At 36.5% G+C, this 20,325-nt stretch overlaps 2 protein-coding genes across 2 annotated transcripts; one reads left to right on the top strand and one right to left on the bottom strand.

Annotated features, from left to right (window-relative positions):
* Window positions 1-261: 261 nt before the first annotated feature.
* Window positions 262-8,114, top strand: LOC122981321 (tumor necrosis factor ligand superfamily member 14-like). Its single transcript, XM_044349991.1, has 6 exons — window positions 262-846; window positions 3,116-3,368; window positions 4,667-4,700; window positions 4,787-4,843; window positions 5,006-5,487; window positions 7,725-8,114. Exons 2-5 carry the CDS (start codon window positions 3,180-3,182, stop codon window positions 5,353-5,355), a joined length of 630 nt encoding a protein of 209 aa, XP_044205926.1. The 5' UTR covers window positions 262-846; window positions 3,116-3,179; the 3' UTR covers window positions 5,356-5,487; window positions 7,725-8,114.
* On the bottom strand, window positions 6,988-20,115 carry pigu (phosphatidylinositol glycan anchor biosynthesis, class U). The gene is made up of 12 exons (XM_044349990.1): window positions 19,938-20,115; window positions 16,205-16,269; window positions 15,940-15,999; window positions 15,509-15,571; window positions 14,778-14,887; window positions 14,589-14,689; window positions 14,077-14,174; window positions 12,755-12,909; window positions 12,123-12,266; window positions 11,095-11,219; window positions 10,748-10,890; window positions 6,988-9,541 (listed from the first exon to the last, which is right to left on the bottom strand). The coding sequence occupies exons 1-12, from the start codon at window positions 20,065-20,067 to the stop codon at window positions 9,428-9,430; spliced, it is 1,308 nt and encodes a 435-aa protein (XP_044205925.1). The 5' UTR covers window positions 20,068-20,115; the 3' UTR covers window positions 6,988-9,427.
* Window positions 20,116-20,325: the final 210 nt, after the last annotated feature.

Here is a 20,325-nt window from a genome sequence, read left to right as displayed (position 1 = left end):
AGAAATTTGAACCACTGAACAACAATATCAACTCTGACAGGTCCTCCATCTTCCATCTTGTGCTTGTGGTCTTGAGGAGGGACTCAATATCTAAGACCTGAATTGTTTTAGTTTATATCATGTTTGTTTGCTGTTAAGTTGTGTTATAATGTATAAAATATCAGAAAATAGTGAAAAATGACTAATTCAGGTGACTTGTTTTGTCTGTCAGTCAAAAACCCAAAGATGTAAAGATACAATCTGTTCACCCATTGATGATACACAAGTTTAAAGAAATAAAGTTTAAAGAAAGAAAAGGAAGATGTAGTGAAGATGTGTCTGTGGATTTCGGTCCACATTTGGTCCATTTTGGTCCACACACACTTCATGGCAGGTGTGTATATGAAGCTGAGAGATTTTGAGATTAGAGCGGAAATGTTGAAATGTTATCGCATGAAGCAGTATATGAACTGTGCATGATTATCTTCTAATCATCTTGCAGACTCTTAGACAGCTTATAAAAAGGAAGTCTTCTGGTCTCTTTGTTTTTTTGAGCAGCATTCAACCATTAAACCCAAAAACCCTCTTTGTCTCGCTCTCAGTTTGTCACTTTGACCCTTCACGACACTTTTTGGTCAACTTCTTGAGGATATTTCTGCAGCAGGAATGGAAGAGGCTGACGTCCAGTATCACTCTGTGTCTGTGGCAGACAGCCATGTCACCGTCTCTCCGGTGCCACAAAGATCAAACAAGGTGCGACGGTGTTTCAGAGCAGCACGAACCCCGCTCTTTATACTGGTGGGCTTGGCACTGTTTGGCCTCACCATAGAGGTCTATTTCATCAACCATCTCTACCATCTCCTGCCTGTGAGTATCAGTTTGGTCTTTGATTTTTGCACCTTCAGTTTTATCTTAAAACACTGAGGGCCAGTTAGATCTTACATTTAGGTAAAATGTTGCAATTAATACCAAAGTATTCAGCATGTATATTTTGGTTTTTGCATTATGTTTAAATCAACTTTGAATCAATGAGGTAAAATTTTAGAATATTATGTGTAGTTTTATAAGTCTCTTTTTATCTACATTTGTGATTATTATTGATTTTATAAAAAGTCTTTATATAGACTTTTCAAAACCCACATTGCAAGGCAGCATAAATTATAAAACCATCAGGTTTCATGATAAAAGAGATAAAACCAACTCCCATGAAGTAGGTTTTAAAAAAGAAAATTAAAAAAATAAATAAGTGTAGAGGAAGGAAGGAAGAGATTTAAAAGATAAAGAATCAGTTACTGTAACTGGTTTTGTTTTCATGATGCATCTGTATGTATTAAATGCTCTGCAGCAGTAAAAGTATATACAATAAATAAAATATTATAAAGTTGTCATATATATATATATATATATATATATATATATATATATATATATATATATATATATATATATATATATTCTCCTGTTTTACAAGCATTTCATTTTCTTTTATGTCTCCTATTATTGTCCAATTATATTTTAAAGCACCCGATTTATAATTGATGTATTTTTTAAGATTCTTTGTTTCACGTTGTAATGCACATCATAAAGTTATACCAGTGTTAATCCCAGTCACATAAAAACTTGATTAAGAAAAGTCTTTATTCAGAGTTGTAGCTAAAAAATGCGAAAGCAGACTCATCTCTGAAGTGAAGCATGTGGGAAAGTTATTTGTGGTTTGAAGTTAGAATCATTTGAGGAAGTTTGATAGCTGCTGTTCACTTTAACTCCTTCGTATGCTTCGCCAGATGTGAAAAGATAAAGCTGACAGGAAAGGTATGTTTCCCCACAAGAACTGCAGTCACACTTATGAAATGTCGCTGGTTTTATATCTGACTATAAAATTAAAACTTTCCCAGGAATGTGATATAAAGACAAAAGAACAAGTGACAATTAGGAAGTATGTACACCTCACACACATCAGTACTGACATGTAAAAACAGACAGGAGTAAACCAACACCTCTAGTTTAATAACTATAATCATCATTTATGACATGGACGTGGTTTTTATCCTTCACTTGCTTTCACTTTCCACCATTTCAGTATAAACCACATCCGAGTCCACATTTCCAAATGCTAAATGTTTTAAGGGTATAATGTACGGAAGTACAGAAGTGCATTGCATTCACTGATGGAAAAAAAAACAAACATTTGAGGCTTTATCTCATAATTATGAGAAAAGATCTAATTACAGAAAAAGATGTCATAATTATGAAACCCACATCTAGTAATAGTGAGATACTTATTTCATAATTATGAGATAAGGACTTTTTTTTTCTTTGGTGAATGTAATGTGTTTCCGTACATACTGTATGCATAGCCTTGAAGTTGTAAAAATGTCAAAATTCAGTTCCATTAAATCATTCATTGTAGTTTCTTCAAATGTTAAACACTAAATGTAAATGGATTCAATAATAAGGGATTTGAAGGGATTCAGATTTGCAGATTCAACACTGAAATCAGACTCAGTAAGCTGAAATGATGCTGGATAAATTCTTTTTTACTGTTTACTTTCAATTATGCATTACAGTTAATCCTATTTTTAATGTTTCAGCATATGTACACTGAAACGAAAATACATTTTCCAAGTTCTTATCCTTTGACCCTGTGTTAATTATTCATTGATCTCTTGTTACATGTTACATACTGTGTGTGTTTATGTATTTTTTTCCCTTCAATATCTAAACATCTCTGAACTGTTACATTAATAAAATACAAGTTATTTTCTCTGAATATTATACAGTATTACAATGTTAACATGAAGAAAGTTATGCCCTTGAAATAGAAATTTACAATACACAAGTTTAAAGAAAGAAAAGGAAGATGTATTGAAGATGCATTAGTGGATTTCAGTCCACATTTATGTGAAAACATGACCTTTGATCATGGCAGGTGTGTATATGAAGCTGAGAGATTTTGAGATTAGAGCGGAAATGTTGAAATGTCACCGCATGAGGCAGTATATGAACTGTGCATGATTATCTTCTAATCATCTTGCCAACTCTTATCAGCTTACGAAAAGGAAGTCTTCTGGTCTCTTTGTTTTTTTGAGCAGCATTCAACCATTAAACCCAAAAACCCTCCTTGTCTCGCTCTCAGTTTGTCACTTTGACCCTTCACGACACTTTTTGGTCAACTTCTTGAGGATATTTCTGCAGCAGGAATGGAAGAGGCTGACGTCCAGTATCACTCTGTGTCTGTGGCAGATGGCCATGTCACCATCTCAAGATCAAACAAGGTGCGACAGTGTTTCAGAGCAGCACGAACCCCGCTCTTCATACTGGTGGGCTTGGCACTGTTTGGCCTCACCGTAGAGGCCTATTTCATCAACCGTCTCTACCATCTCCTGCCTGTGAGTATCAGTTTGGTCTTTGATTTTTGCACCTTCAGTTTTATCTTAAAACACTGAGGGCCAGTTAGGCCTGTATGAGGTGAACACCATAATAATTAAAATATTTAAGGATATGTTCACAAATTTTCAAGTGTGTCTTAAAACAGTCAGGTGTCCATATGAACACTGAAAGAGGTTTTCCTCGCTGTAATCATTCCTCCTTTTCATACTGGCTATTAAAAGATGTAAGTGATGGGGGACAAAAACCATAGTCATTTAGTGCAAAAATGCATTTAAAAGTTGATGTGAATGAGGCTTCAGCAGTCTGAGTTAGTCATATCAAGTGGATATCTGACACATTTACAGTCTTTTTAGCATCAAATTCCCTCTTTGTGTTTCCTCAGACAGTGTTTCCCTGTTGAGCTGCAGTGGAAGTATAGTAACAAAAAGAGGAACTTTGGCACTAAAAAGACTGTAACATTGAAAGATATCTACTTGATTTGTCTCATTTGGATGGCTGAACAGTGGTGTAACCAGGACATTTTGACTGGGGTGGCCATGGCATAGTGAGCCTTAATGAATGGCAAGTGATCAAAACCTGTAAATACAGATGTTCAATGCATCGCATCACGTCAACCTATGCAAAGATAAATCATAAATGAATTCCAAAACTCATGTTAGCATCAGTTGTAGTGTTTGTACTCAAGGCCAGGTTGTTGCCTTGCATGGTTTGTAGGAATACTGTTAAATGAGGCTGTGTAATATCTGAAAATGATAAATAATCAAGATCTTACCTCAGCATGAGGCTAACACCTGGGACGCACAGCCTGCATGAACCTCAGCAGTGTGTGTGTGTTGCTGAATTGCTGCCAGCTTTATCTTTCTACATAGTTTAGCTTTGATAATGGCTATCAATAATAGCATGTTTCATATCATTTAATTATATATTTTATTAATGTTTAAGCATGTGCTCAATTGTTAAAAATAAATAAACAATATTCCATTCTGATGGACATGGTGGGGTCTGGTTGGGGCTACTTCTGTCAGCCACATATGCTCCTCAAAAAGGACTTTTTTTTTTTAAATTGATTATATTAATCATTCCGCCAGTTAAACCCTGCTGTCACCACTCCAAGTGAAGAATATCCCTCCAGACAACACCAAGTTCCCCAAACGGGGAAGACAGACTTGAAAAACTGTGAACCCGTCCTTTAATGACAAATGTGCAGCATTGAGGAAATGTTTCTATCACAATTAGTGCAACTGCACGTGTGCATCCAGACACTGAAGCAGTTACCTGTTTTTATCTTCCATTGCAGGCTGTTTCAACACAGACCCTTAACACCACACCAGGTACAGAATATATCATACATCATATATTAATGTTAATTTCTTCATTTTCATTCAATAATTTGATAGCATTTGTGTTCCTGACATAGGACAAGATGGACCCAATCTGAATCTGTCCTGCAAACCATTTGCACATGTGGTAGCTGGTAAGATAACTTTCTGTGTTTTTAATATTACAGAGGCAGTTTAGATCTGCAAATAAAAATGTGAATCTTCAACACTTTGTTAGTGTTTGTGGCACCGGCCCCACTATTTAACTGAGCTAAACTTTTCATTACTGGTATTTTCTTGTGTCTTTTTCCCCTCAGATGTACATAATGGCGGTTGGCCGACTGACAGCTGTGGGATGGACTACAAAGATGGGAGGCTTATAGTCCAAAAGGAGGGACGTTACTATGTTTATTCAAAGGTTTCCCTCAGAGACAGCAGCGTGATTCAGCACTCTGTTGAGCTCAGCACTCCTCAGTATCCTAAAATCCTAACCCTCATGAAGTCAACAAAATACTCACAGACAACACACAAAGAAGACGTATCAAGCAGTTACCTGGGTGGAGTGTTTCACCTGTGTCAAGGCTGTTACTTTTTTGTGAAAGTGAACGACACACAAAATTTGCAAAACAATTCATATAACAATTTCTTTGGTGCATTCATGATCTAAATAGATTTAGATATAGGAAAGTTTAATGCTTCATGAGGAGGACGAGATACATTTTAATCAGTCAAAAAGACCGGCTGGTTTGAATCCTTCCTCCACCATCATCATCACCTGCTGCTTCATCAAAACTTTCAGGTGCCAGTTTTCATTCAGTAAAAATGTGTATTTAAAGTTGTTGTGCATTAAGAATTAATGTAAATGACTTATGTAGTTATACTCTCATCACAACCATAATTGTGGTAACTTACATTTAGGTAAGATGTTGCATTTAATACCAAAGAATTCAGCATGTATATTTTGGTTTTTGCATTATGTTTAAATCAACTTTGAATCAATGAGGTAAAATTTTAGAATAATATGTTTAGTTTTATAAGTCTGTTTGTATTGACATTCGTAATTACTATTGATTTTACAGAAAACTCAAAATTCCTTTTAGAATTAAATCATACAAGAACTAAAAAACATAATAGTCTTTATATATCAAAACTCACGTTTCAAGACAGCATAAATTATAAAACCATCAGATTTGATAATAAAACATAAAAAAGCAACTTCCAAAAAAGAAAACTAAAAAAAACAAATAAACAACAGCTGAATTAAAATAAAATAAGGGGGGAAAAAACGTCCTAAGAAGAGATTTAAAAGAGAGAAAATCAGTTACTGCAGCTGTTTTTGTTTTCATGATGCATCCGTATGTATTAAACGTTCTGCGGCAGTAAAAGTATATAAAAATGTATAAAATATTATGAAGTTGTCATATATATATATATATATATATATATATATATATATATATATATATATATATTCTCCTGTTTTACAAGCATTTCGTTTTTTCATGTTGTGCAATTTTAATTCAGTGCAACCAAAATTCCTTCATAATTGTTGTATTTTTACAGGTTCTGTGTTTTTTCATTGTAATGCGTATCATAAAGTAATACCGCAGACTGTATAAAATAATGGACGTAGCCACCGTGACGTCACCCATCGGTTTGTGGACTCAATGGATGTATTATGAGAGCTGGACACCGGACTAAAAATGGCGCCAATTAAGTCCAAAAAGGATTGCTCGGCTGGCACGTACACCAAAAAAAAGTTTCTAGCTACCGGGGTTGCTTGTTGTACGTTTGTGTTTTTTTCCCGCTCGGCCCATAGACTTTACATTGTGATGACATCACGGCTTTTTAAATCGCTTTTGCTCGTCATTTTTGGAAATGCTCCATTACTAAGATTTGAAGACTTATAATAGCTTCGATGTCTGCCGTGTGGGCGTTGAGGGACAGCTGTGATTGACCGGCTCCGGGACTCGCACTGAGTCGGGCTTATTAATATATATTATAAGTCTTATTATGCATCCATGGTCGGAGTATTGGCGCCCTGTTAGCACTACAGTAGCTAACGATAGCCAAATAGTTTGTGTGTGTTTTTAAATCACCATTATACATTCTTTATTTGTGCTATTTTTTCAAATTCATAGTGGTTTATAATGTTATTTTGGTATGAAATGTCTCTGGTCTTATATCTGTCTGTTAAATTCTGCAGGGATGTAATATGAAAAACAACAAAAACAAGTGACGGTTAGGATGCACTGACACCTCCCACACATCAGTACTGACATTTAAAACCAGACAGCAGTAAACCAACACCTCCAGTTTAATAATAATCATTTATGACATGTTCACTCATTCATTCATCAGCTTGAACATCAGCCCCTCTCAGACACAGCATTTTAATATCTGTAATAAAACAAAACATTCATATATATATACAGTATCAAAACAACATAAGAGCTCCTCCTTTTTTAATGAAACCAAAAAAAAAAAAAAGAAAAATTAAATCTCTTTGCAAAGTTTTCAGTGCAGCAAATAAATAAATATCACAAATTACCTTCGACTCATTGGTATCAAAATCGACCTTCAGCCCAAACAGACGAGGGGTTTAAAAAAAAAAAAAAAAATCACGTGAGAAAGCAACTGAACAGACTGATCTGTGTTTGTTTTATTTTATTGTTTGTCTACAAATAAAGAAACTTATTGTTTTTCTATAGATCTCTAAATACCTTCAATAAAACTTCTGTTGTTGCTTAAATTATTTTCATACGGAGGCCAAAAACAAAAACATTTACCTGCGGACTTAATATTTTAATTCGTATTTTCATTAATTCATATTTTAATATAAAGTAAAAATATTCAACAAAAGATCAATCTTAATATCACCATCTGAGGCTGTTTAAGGCTTATTTTAAGGATGTGAATTAAATCATTTTTTAAGTAGATATACAGAACTGTGCAAAAGTTTCAGGCACTTTAGATGTTTAGATTCTTCTTCATCTGATGGAGAATCTGAGGATCAGTCTCAAATTTATTCTGCAGCACGACAACAAGCCCAAACATCCAGCCGAGGTCATGAAGAACGACCTTCATCAACGAGAAGAACAAGGAGTCTCTGATCTAAACATCATGGAGTCAGTCTGGGATTAACAGGAAGAGACAGAGGAAGAACTGTGGCAGGAAAACATCCGACCTGCCGAGAACCTGAAACACTGTGTGCAGGTTTACGGAGGAGAACTGCTGCCAAGCTGCTCACAACAAATACTGATTTTCTTTAGGTTTCTGCTGTTTGATCAACTTTGTATCAAGTTAATTGATGAATAAAAACTAAGTGTCTAAAACTTTTGCACAGTTCTTTATGTCAGTAGCTTCTAAGAAAAGGCAAAAATATCATTAGCATGTCATGGACATCCTTGACTACAGTCTTGGTTTCCTGATTGTGTAAAAAAGTCATTAAATGGGGGGAATAATTGAAAATCATGCATGCTTATGATGTTTGTTCATGTCACGTTAGAGGAAATGGAAGATACAAACTTCCAACTTAAAAATACCGTCAGCTTTCAAGACTCTGACGTCACTAACAATCATTTTAAATGTTAAATTCAACCATGACATTAAATAAACTTGATTTTACATGCAGAAATTGAGCAAAATATGAAACTTTAACCGTTACCAGATTCATTCGTTGGCCCGAACTTTGTTAACTGGCTGGAATTTTGTCTATTTATTAATCTTAATTATGAAACTGTGATTTTGACAAGAGGAAAACTTCTGTTTCTGCTCTTCACACATCCTGAACCTTCAGTTGTTAAAACACATTCACTGTTGTCCTCTTCTTCTTCATCATCATCATCATCATCATCATCAGGCTGTTAACGGAGCTGTCTGAGCTTTAGTCATTTCTGTATCTCATCCTTAACTTTGTTTGTTTGTAGGCAGGTGTGAAGGTTTATGAACCATGATGAGGTGAAGCGTTGAGATGAAACACTGAGCACACGTCACAAGTTAATTAATAGAGAAGTTAACAAAAGGATGAAAAGCAAACAGTAAGAAAGTGGTGAAAAAGAAAGAGAGAGAGAGAGAGACAAACTGATATTTTTAGGCTTCCAAACACAAAGGGTTTCTTCTTCTTTTTCCCCACAATAAAAAGGACATAAATATAATCATCTGGATATCAGGAATAATCAATCAATGGAGGTTTTCCTACATTTTTGGTGGGGTTTTTTTTTTTGGTGTTTAAAGAGGAACCAAGGTTTAAAATAAAACCCACTGCAGCTGAAGTTTCCTTCCAGAAAAACAAAACAAACAAAAAAAGAAAAATCGGCATGAGTGATGGTGCTTCAAAATAAAAGCTGTCCAGGAGGGAGCTGCAGGATGAACAGAGCGTCACAACAGGCTCCGGGTGGAGTGAGGCGTCGGAGTTAGAGCGCTCCAGAAGACAAAGAGAAAGGAGGAGAAAGGATGTTTTAGTCGTTTGGCAGGAGCCAGGATTTCTACATCCAACATCTGTCTGTCGTGTAGTATGTTGTGACTTGTGGTACCAGGCAGTGTGGCCTCCGGAGTCTTTTATCCTCCTCAGTTTGTGTTTGTTCCCTTTGAGGATAACTGAGACCTTGAGCAGTTTCTCCCTTCCTGGTGGAGGCGGCCAGCCAGGTGGTTTGTGTATTAGTGTGTTTGTTTGTGTATGTGTGTGTGTGTGTGTGTAGCTGTGTGTGCAGGTGTGTGTGTGTGTGTGTGTGTGTGTTTTATTTAAGAACTAGTGTAGCCTCAGAGCCGTCTTTCCTCTTCAGGTAAAGTCCGTAGGTGAGATGGTGTTCTCTCCTCAAGAAGGCGTAGAAATAATCTGACACCAGCAGAATCTGAAGGGAAATAAAATATCAGGACACTGATGAGTGATTAAGAATAAGAGTTTGGGTGATTTCACTCATAAATAATAAAAAAAAACCAAACAATTCGAACTTTGTAATGTTGTAAATAGCTTCTATGTTGTTCAAACATACAGTTACAAGCTGTGATATTCATCTGTTGCCATGGTAACTAATGCTATGTGAAATAGTTGTTTCTGAGGTCGTCATTGATTTTATTAGAGCGCCGAAGTCAAATCATGTGTTTATAATGACGGTTGTTTTTTGGAAAACATTCAAATATCGTTGTTTTTTTTAAGCGGTCTTTAACGAACACCATTTCCCATAAGCCCTAGATGTTTACGGGCTAAACGTAACAGCTCGGCAGAGGAAACGAGTCCAAGAAAGCGATGAGATTTATGGATGAAACTCTGTTACCATGACGCAAGTATCTGCACTGCTGCACTTGTAGTTTTTTTTATTTATTTATTTTTGTTTTTGTTTGGAGTTGTAGTTTTTTCTGTGCTCACAAAGTAATCGTTTAACTTCTGATAGCAGCTGCTGCAGTGGAGCCGAGTGGTCTTAGAATATGGAAAATAAACTCCAGCAACACGCTTCAAAGACTGATGAAAGAGACGCTGAATGAGATCTTGCATTGAGTCACAGAAGCTAGCGGAACCAAAGCTACACAGAAAGTGACGTCATGACTTCTGCTCTCTGTTTACATCAAATCATGACACACGTATCGTCCTGGCCTTTGAACTTCTGAGAGGAAAAATCATAAAAAGTCAACGATGACTTTTAGTCGTTACTGGATGTTTTCTGTCACTTTAAATACTTAAAACACAGAACAGCATACGTATTCCTACAGATAGATATGGAAGAAATGTTATTCTAAATCAAATTTCTCATAACTTTAAACATTTACGAATACAAAACACCAACATCAGACATAATTGTTAAAAACTTATTGAAGCTCACAATGGTCCTTGTTGTGTGTGTGTTCTCAAAGCAGAAAAAAGATCCCTACAGACAAGTTTTAATGTTTATACTAAAAATTTTAATGACATTGTTAAGAATTCTTTAAAACAATTCCTCTCTCATTGGGAAGAGGAGGAGGTTTCCTTGTTTATGTTTTTAAAAAGAGCAATCACAGATCCAGACGTGTCTCCAAATACCTAATTAACAAACTCCCCTCGGCTCCTGTGCAGACTTTCCTACCTGTGCCACGTTGAACAGCAGCGTTATGGCGTAGTAGAAGTTGGAGTTGGCGCTGCCGGCGTAGATCCAGAGGTGCCAGAGAACAGGGAACAGAGCCGAACAGGCCAGCAGGACACAAGACACCAGGAAGATGTTCCTCAAGACTGGACGGGAAGAGAGACCAGAAAAAAGGAGTCATTTCCCCCAAAATCTCAAATATTCATAAAAATCCTCGTTACACAGCTACGTAGCTGTGCAGTCTGAACTTAAGATCACAGATGAAAATAAACCTTCACTTTTAGAGGTGAAAGTGTTGAAACAATCTGTCACAGTTAATGTACAACATCTTCTGTGTTTCAGACACTCACATCTGTGCAGGTGACTCCACACAGGCAGGAAGGCCAGGTAGAGAGCGATGTCGCCCACAGTGGGATACGACTTAAAGATGGAGATCACAGCTAACTGCATGAAGATCAGAAACACCGGATGCTCCCTGTAACACAGACACCAGCAGTGTAATATTACACATTTAAACACATTCTGTAGTACAGGAGGCATTTTATATTAATAAATCAGTAATGCTTTATTTCACAGGTCCTTTCATTTTAGTTTAACTTCCTGAAAATATTTGGAGTAATTTGCAGGTTATTTAACGCTTAATTTTTAACTTATCATATTTGGGTTCACAGTTGTTAATTTGCAAAAAATCTAAATAATCTAAATTAATATCTAAATATCCTCCTCCAGTCCGCATGTCAGAGTGTCTTCGGGCAGGATACTGAACCCGAAGGCTGTGCCATCAGTACGTGTGTGTGTGTGTTTGAATGGGTGAATGTTGGCAATTAGTGTAAAAGCTCTTTGAGTGGTTGAAAGACTAGAAAGAAGTTTTGTAGCATATTAGGTTTCAGTAACACTTTATGTTGCAGATGTTTTACTCTCTCACTAACTTCCAGGGAAATTTTTCAATAATTTCCTAAAAGTTGCTGCTGTGTAAGTGTTCACTCTTAGGATCTTTCTCTGTAAGTGTTATGTAATTGGTAATTTGATAGTAATCAGGAAATGTGCTCATTTTCATAAAGAATCTAATATGCTGACACACAGAACTACACACTGAAAACTGCAAATTAACTATTAAATAACTATGACCCCAAATATAATCTACTACTTACCTTTGTTCCACACTGCACCGCCCGCTCTATAAAATGTACTAAAATTTCACTGTAAAATACCTGAAAATTACTTCAGGAACTTAGTATAAAATTAAATTAGTATAAAAAAATTGATGGACTTGTAAAATAAAGTGTTACCAAAAAAACAAGCCTCACATTAACTTATTGTAGACGAAGTTGTTATGACAGTAATAAAAACATGGCGGTGCGACAGTCGGAGGACTTACTTGAGTTTGACGGACAGAGGGATGGTGTAGAAGAAGACGTTGATCTGGAAGACGCAGAGGAAGAAGAGGCGGAAGTGTTCGAACATCTCGGCGAAGAAATACCAGAAGAGGCCGATGTTCGGGGTCAGATCCGGTACTGAGAGACTGGAGGGAGAGAAAACAGACGGTCACAACGGAGGACTACAGCCGGACCGGGACGCCTTACTGATATTTGAAAAATTAAAAGATCTGATGACATTTTACGAGCTAATTTCCTCTTTTAAACATAAACACACGGCATGGACAAAATGTTTTATTAGGATCCCTTTAATTAGATACTAAAAAAGCTTTATTTACTCAGTGAGAGGATCATTTTACAGTTGATAAACTCGTCAGTGCTCTCTGGTGGACAAACTATGTAATGACGACAAAGTTTCTAAATGACCTAAAACATAAATTTGATATTTTTATGCTGCAACTTCTTGTTGTCAGCAGATAAACACACTGATATTGACTGTGATGAGCTAAAAATGACCGATAATATCGACCATGCTGACACGTCATGTCTGACTCCAATCAACACACTATTTCTATACATTATATAGACCATTATTAATATTTAGATGCTTCTTTAAAAGCTCTTCGACACTCACATGAAGCCGTAGACGGAGGGCAGGTAGTCCCAGGAGCCCAGCAGGAAAAAGGAGAGGCAGATGATGACGAAGAGGCTGCCGAGGTACATGAAGGCATACTGCGCGATGAACCACCAGAAGCTGACCCGCCGGAAGTTCACTGGGATGTACTGACGCTGGAGAGATGGAGAGACGGAGATATTAGTGAACACAAATCCATGAAATTATGTTCAGATTTATTTTAAAAACGGGCAGTGAAACCAGATAGGAGTGGCTGGAATGAAGAGAGGGAACAAAGATATTAATATTAAATATTGATAAAGGGGAAACAGGAAAAACACTGGCCCGAATGTCTATGTGGCCCCAACTGGAGGCAATTTGTTTAGCAGATAAGGACGAAACATTAAAACATTTCAATTTATGACAAAATACAGCACCCTTTGTTGGAGAGTGTGTGATCTATTAGGTGATTTTACACAGATTTTTTGGGCTTTTAGGAGAGAAAAGTTGAATTAAAAATATATTCTTGAACACAGACTTATCCTTTGAGCCATGAAACCTCATTTTAAGGAATTTTCATGCAGACATATGAGATAAAAATAGAATATACAAGCTCAGAGTTCTGGCGTTTTATTTTCTGGGGGGGGGTTATTTTTTAAGCCTTTATTAAAGCGACAGTAGAGAGACAGGAAGCAAAGGGGAAAGAGAGAGAGACTGGGAGTTGACATGTGTCTTAACCAGAAGGCTACAGAGTTCTGGTATTAATAAAATAATAACCATAAATCGGCTGAAACACAACCCACAAACTCTGGAGCAACGGAGGCAAAGGTTGAAAAGGTAAATTTCATGGAGAATATTACAGCTAATGTTACTGCTTTTGTTTTCTTTTTCTACATGTTTTTGTATATGTATTACTGGATATGGATTACTTTTATAATAATATAATAATTGCGGCATCTTGTAATCCTATGTGGGACGAGCCAGATGTTTGGCATGACACAGAAATAAAAATAAAACAAACTATAGAGAAAGACGGTCCTCTGTAGTCGTGTACTTATCGCAATCACTAGTATTATAAATCTAGGCTCAAACTGGATGTATACACTGCATATGTGTAATAAAATGTGTTTACTGCACATTTAAGTTTAAAAATGAGGATGTGATGATGTTTTTTTATGTATTTATTTTGAAATTTTGTGCGTCTACTCATTTCCTTCACTTATGTCTTTGTTTATATACTTGAGTATTTTTCTAAAATACCTATATAAGACAGCAGGATGCTTAATGTGTAGTCTGTGTTCCTCAATAAAGTTAAAAAACATATATATATATGCACAACATACCTGCATCAAATACAGCAGAGCTGGAGCGCAGAGAGTCAGCGGATAGATGGACTGATATGTGGCCAAAGCCAAAAATATGGCACTCAGCAAAACATTTCCTGCAAAAAACAAACAAACAAACAAACAGAGAATTACTCAAACCAGTTAATCAAATAATCACTTATTCTGTTGCGTAATCATTCTGTGGTTTCAATATGGTTGTTACAGCAGAGTTAAAGTGTGTTTCTCCTGGTGGAGTCGAGCAAATCTAAATGAGATAATTCTTTAAATAACTTTTCTACATTTATTATAAAGTTTTATTATACAGTAACTACGAGAATACAATAAGAATGGATAAAAGCTTGAAGTTTAAGCCAAAAAGAGACACAAAATTCCTTAATGACTGATCATAACAAGGTAAAACAACAACAGGAAATAGTTCTTCCCAGTTAAAGTGAGACTTAGATCCCATAAATGTGAAATGACCTTTAGAAAAACCATGTGAGACTCTTGTAGTTAAAATAAAATTCTACCCTTTATTGTAGAGAGGATGAAGGTGGCGATGACGGCGTTGTTCAGACCGCAGGTTGACTTGGCGACGCAGGACAGGATGGTGAACGGGTTCAACAGGTAACTGTGAGAGACGGTAGAGAAGACATAAACTCGGTCATAACTGTGCGTTTACTGGTTTAAAGTCACTCCGGGAGGTTCGAGGTACTTACAACATGGCGACTTTCAGAGGGATGTAGAACATTTCTTTGGGGCTTCTGATGAGCTCGTGACAGTCGTGGGGGTAACGGTCTGCCTCCAACGCATATTTCTGTTTCCTGAACTGAAACAACATTAACGTCACATGAAATATATCACAACACTTTTACTACGAGGACAGAAAAAAAACCCCAAAAACAACAACACAAAAACACCAAATAACAGACTGTATGTCAAAGTTTCAGTTAGCTTCATTTACTAATAATGAAACCACGTCTTATCTGTGGAAACTATATAATTTATTGATCATGACTCAGTCATGTAGCAGTGAAATAAGAATATAGTTCTAACATATTCATTGTGAGGTAGCTGCAATGATTACTTGATCATTAAAAAACAAACATTTGATAGTTCTGGTTTCTCAAATGTGAGATTTTGCTGAATTGTTTTGGTCTTACGTTAAAGTGAAACTGTTTGTGGGACAAAACAAGAAATTTGATGATGTCACCTCGTACGCTAGGATACTGTAACGGACATTTTTCCCTCTTTTATATACAATTAACTGATTAATTGTGAAATGAATTGTCAGATTACATCTGCACTGTCTGTATCAGTATCATGTTACTTAAGTGACTGATTCCACTCAGACAATAAATCAGTTTTAGCCCAAAACTACTTAAGGTGAAAATATCATGTTGGGATTTATTTCTCTGTATTTCTAGAAGACATAGTTCTGTTTTCTCACCACTTGTTTGTTGTATTCCTTCACCGCGATGTAGAGAGCCACAGCAGTGATTACATCGGCTAACTGAAGAGACAGAGAGACAGAGAACGAACAAAAATAAAATATATACAGTTTACTTTCTTCTTCAAATCACTAAAGGCAGAATTTCCTTATCGCGGCAGAGCAGTTTCACCAAACACAAAGCTTTCCCATCACAGCTCTCTTCCCTATAAAATCCTCCTTTATATTCAGCACAGTAAATCCGTAGCATTAGCATTTTTTTTAAACCAAATGCTTAAAATGTCATTTCAGTCCAGCTCAAATGAGAAAGTTTATTGGTATTCGCACTGGATCATACTTAAAGTATCCACACCAAAATGCCACTTCTTTATTGGCTTATAAATACATGAATCAGCCTCTAAAAAGAGGATGTTTCACATCTTTCTACTCACCATAAATGTTATTTCTGCATAGTCCACCAAAAAGTGAAAGAGGTAAATGATGAGAGGAGTCTGGAGAGAAGGGAAAAAAAAAAAAAAGGGACATTTAGGATCAGAGCAGGAACACGAACACATGCTGCCGGGATCATAAAACATTTATAAAGACCGACTGAAACAATCTGGAAACACACACACACACATGTATAACGGACATGCTGCTCATATTTATAGATTCATACAGATACTGTATGTGTGTGTGTGTGTGTGGATCTCTCACCTCATGGAAAACATCTCCAGAGTACGGTGAGACTCCTAAGTCAAGCAGAGCCAAACCTTCAACCACTGCAAACAAACAAACAAACAAACAAACAAAAACAGGTCATGTACTGTAAGTGAAAGATTCTCCGGCCTTTATGGAGGCTTTAAGGGGAAGAAAGACTCCAGTTAAATGGTTCAACTAGGGCTACATTTTGTCTATAAAATGTCAGAAAATAGTGAAAAATATCTGACTTAAAAGAAAAGAATAAACATAAAGGCCTGTGTTTCCACTAGTGCTGCAACTGACCATTATTTTCATTATCAATTAACGGATTCACCAGGAATTAATCATGTCAATGTCTTTTTTTGTCCAACCAACAGTCAAAAACCCAAATATATTCAGTTTACTATCATGTATGACCAAGAAAAACATAAAATCCTTACATTTGAGAAGCTGGAACCAGCAAATGTTTGACATTTATGCTTAAAAAAATAACTAAAATGATTACACAAGTATTGAAAGTTGATATTATAGTATTAATTTTTTGTGTGAGAGGCATCAAATAAGAATTTACCTGCTTGTTTTGATGCTAATTTTCTGCATTTGTAGTAAAATCACAGAGAGGAGAGGAGAGTCTCTCACAGGTGAAGCTTTAATGGAGGTAAATACTGTAGTATACAGATGTGCATAAAGATCATGAGGAGGAGAGTTAACACAGCTGAGGATCTCAGAAGAGATGCAGACAAAAAAAAGAGCTTAATTCAAAGGATTTACCTTCAATAACACTGCTAATAACCCTGAATAAACTCATTAAAATCCACTACAGATACATCATATCATCACTAAAATACAGACTGGAGAAATATGTATAATCATCCCAGAAGTAAAGTGTAATTACTGTCTATTATATTTATAATAATACTGTCGTCAGCCGTTGTTGTACGAGCAGTAACAGACAGAAAGCATTTCTTCAAAGACACAGATCCAGAGGGAGACGATAGATGAGGTCGTCGTCATCCTTTCTCCCGACTCTAACAGCTACAGAGTCTTTCTACACTTCCTGTTCCAGCTGCCTAATGAACAATTCATGATGGGACGGGATGTGGTGCAGTAATTCCCACATTATCAAGCACATGCATGTGTGCCGCCACTGCGACCCTGAGTGTGATTAACTGTCACACTAAATACACTGGTTTCAGCTGCTAAAATGTGCATATTTGATTTGTTTTTGATGATCGTACACTGAACACTTTGGGGTTTTTGACAGCTGGTCTGAAAAAAATAAGCAATTATTTTGAATCTGACAACTCTGACTGTGAGGGATATTTCTCACTATTTTCTGACATTTCACAGAACAAATGATTAATCAAGAAAACAATCAACAGATTAACAGCTAATGAAAATACTAGAGTTGCAGCACTAGATACTGTAATTTAAATCAGTGGTAGGCAAATACTGGTCCCCAGGCCACATCTGGTCCTCCAGAAGAAATATTCAGCTCCCTGATGAAAGCTGAAGTTTTGAGTTTAGATCAAATCTACTGCAGATAACAAAATCAATACAAGGCTCCTGTAAATGCCAATTACTGTAATATAACCTTGTTACATCTAATACTGCCTCCACACAAGGAGAAGCATTCAAACCAACCACAGTGTTCAACTCAGAACCCAGAAATGACATTTTAATGTATGAATTCAAACAGTTTGTTGGACCAGAACAGATTTGTTCTTCACAAACACAAATAGGTGGCAGCTGATCAGAAATGTTGATGCCAATTTTTTTCCTAGAAAACAACAACAGAACTTTCAATCAAACATGAATGAAGCGAGCCGATTTTTATTGTGTGGATAACCAATAAAGTTCATCTGCAAGTGCAGCACAGAACATATATTCACATATGAGGATTAAAATAAACCAACTAGAAGCTAATTAACTCTGCACATCTTCCAGCTATGTGCAGCTGAATCAGGTGTTTCTCAGGTCGGGGAAACAAATGATGTGAACAGACTGAAGAACACCGATTGATCTGCAGCCGTTAATAGTGACCGACGTTTCAACACTACTGTGTCTTCATCAGGGTCAAAAGCTAAATGAGCTACTAGTCCTCACTTACTAATCTGACCTCAGATACAATCCTAAACAGTAGAGCTGCAATGATTAGTGGATTAATCAATTAGTTGCCAACTATTAAATTAATCCTCAACTATTTTGATAATTGATTAATCGTTCAGAGTCATTTTTTAAGAAAAAAATGACAAATTCTCTGGTTCCAGCTTCATAAATGTGAATATTTTCTGGTTTATTCAGGCCTCTCCTGTATATAGCCTAGTAACTGAATACTTCAGGAAGTGATCATTATCCATTAATCGAGGGATTAAGCCTTATAGATCTGCGCCTGTTAACAGCCCCACAAATTAAAAATCCTGAATAAAACTGGCCCATGGTTGAACCTAGACACAGTGGTGGAAAGTAACGTATATTTTTGAGGTACTTCTACTTTACATGAGTATTTCCATGTGATACTACTTTATACTTCCACTCCACTACATTTCAGAGGGAAATATTGTACTTTCTACTCCACTACATTTATTTAACAGCTTTAGTTAATTTTCAGATGAAGATCTGACACAATGGATAATATAACAAGCTTTTAAAATACAACACATTGTTAAAGATGAAACCAGTGGTTTCCAACCTTTTTGGCTTTTGACGTCTTACAAAAAGCAGTGTGTAGTCGGGGTCACATTTCACATGTCTATGAGTTGTTAACAGCTCCACCAAATAGTGATTTTTCCCTCTAAACTTCTCACATGCTTTCATTTCAATAAATGTTCAAATGATCCAATATTTCAGCAAAAATCAAAGATTAGAGAAAAAGTCCAAAAACTGAAAACAGATTTGTGTATCAGAACTTTGTTTTTTCTTCTTTCCTCTCCCATTAATCATCTCACGACCCCTCAGATTTATCTGCTGACCCTTTGGAGGGGCCCCGACCCTTAGGTTGGGAACCACTGGACTAAACTAGCTAACTGTATATAAAGTAGTGTAAACTAGCTCCACCTCCAGCAGCTACAACAGTAACATGCTGCTCTAACACTGATGCTTCACTATTAATAATCTAATGATGTCATATATAATAATATATCAGTCAGTTTACTGCAATACTTTAACTACATCAAGCTCATAATACTTATGTACTTTTACTGTAGTAGGATTTTTCATGCAGGAATTTTACTTGTAATGGAGTATTTTTACACTGCTGTATAGATTAATCCCATCAAAAAATGTGTAATGGAAGTGCAAACCCTCTCAAAATCTGAAACATTTGTGTGAAATTCAGGTACTTCATTGCTGTGCATGAGTGCAGCATTTAAGGAAAGTACTCAGTTCATTTCTATCTCCTTTCTGAGCCTGTAAAACTCAGTTCAGGCTTGCAGGTCGCTGCTGCAGCATCTTTAAACCAGACAAACACAATCACTAACCTTTTTTACTCACAAACAAGAAGAACATACGCGTCAAAACTACTTTAAATCTTCACTGACAGAAACTTAGCTGCTATATTTCCTTTAATATAGCGTTAGTGAGCTGTCTACATGTGGATTTAGCCAAGCAAAGCTGTATCTGTGTAGCTAAACCGGTTTCCCACTTTCCTCTCATTATTCTGTGGTAGCAGCGCCGAGGAGAAGGGGGCAGCCGCAGCGGCGTTTCAGCCTGAAAACTGGCCCCAAAAAGCCGCGGAACCCCCGCTTACCTCTTTTCCAGGCGGTCAGCGGAGACACCACTTCCACTCTCTCTGAAATTAAGTCCGCTAAACTGGATCTGAAGAGAGCAGCGCGGATTGTAACGGCCACAATCAAAAGTAGAGTCAAAGGAGCCGCCATTTTGACAAGGAAGCGCCCTCTCTCCGCCCTGCGAGAGGCACGACGGGAAATGAAGTCCACTGCTGCAGAGGGACACTGAACACGGTAAATACATAAATAAATACATTAACTATCAGCGTTTTGTGTCCTATTTAGAGCTGTAATGATTTTAGATTAATTGATTAGTTGAAAAATTAATCGCCAACTATTTCGATAATCGATTAATCGTTCGATCGTTCGAGTCTTTTTTATTTTTAAATAAATAAGTCAAAGTTTCTC

Source organism: Thunnus albacares, chromosome 4 (genome assembly GCF_914725855.1).
Source record: "Thunnus albacares chromosome 4, fThuAlb1.1, whole genome shotgun sequence".
In the NCBI taxonomy this organism is placed as follows: domain Eukaryota; kingdom Metazoa; phylum Chordata; class Actinopteri; order Scombriformes; family Scombridae; genus Thunnus; species Thunnus albacares.
The sequence above is the reverse complement of the archived record's forward strand: the minus strand, read 5'-3'. Positions and strand labels throughout refer to the sequence as shown.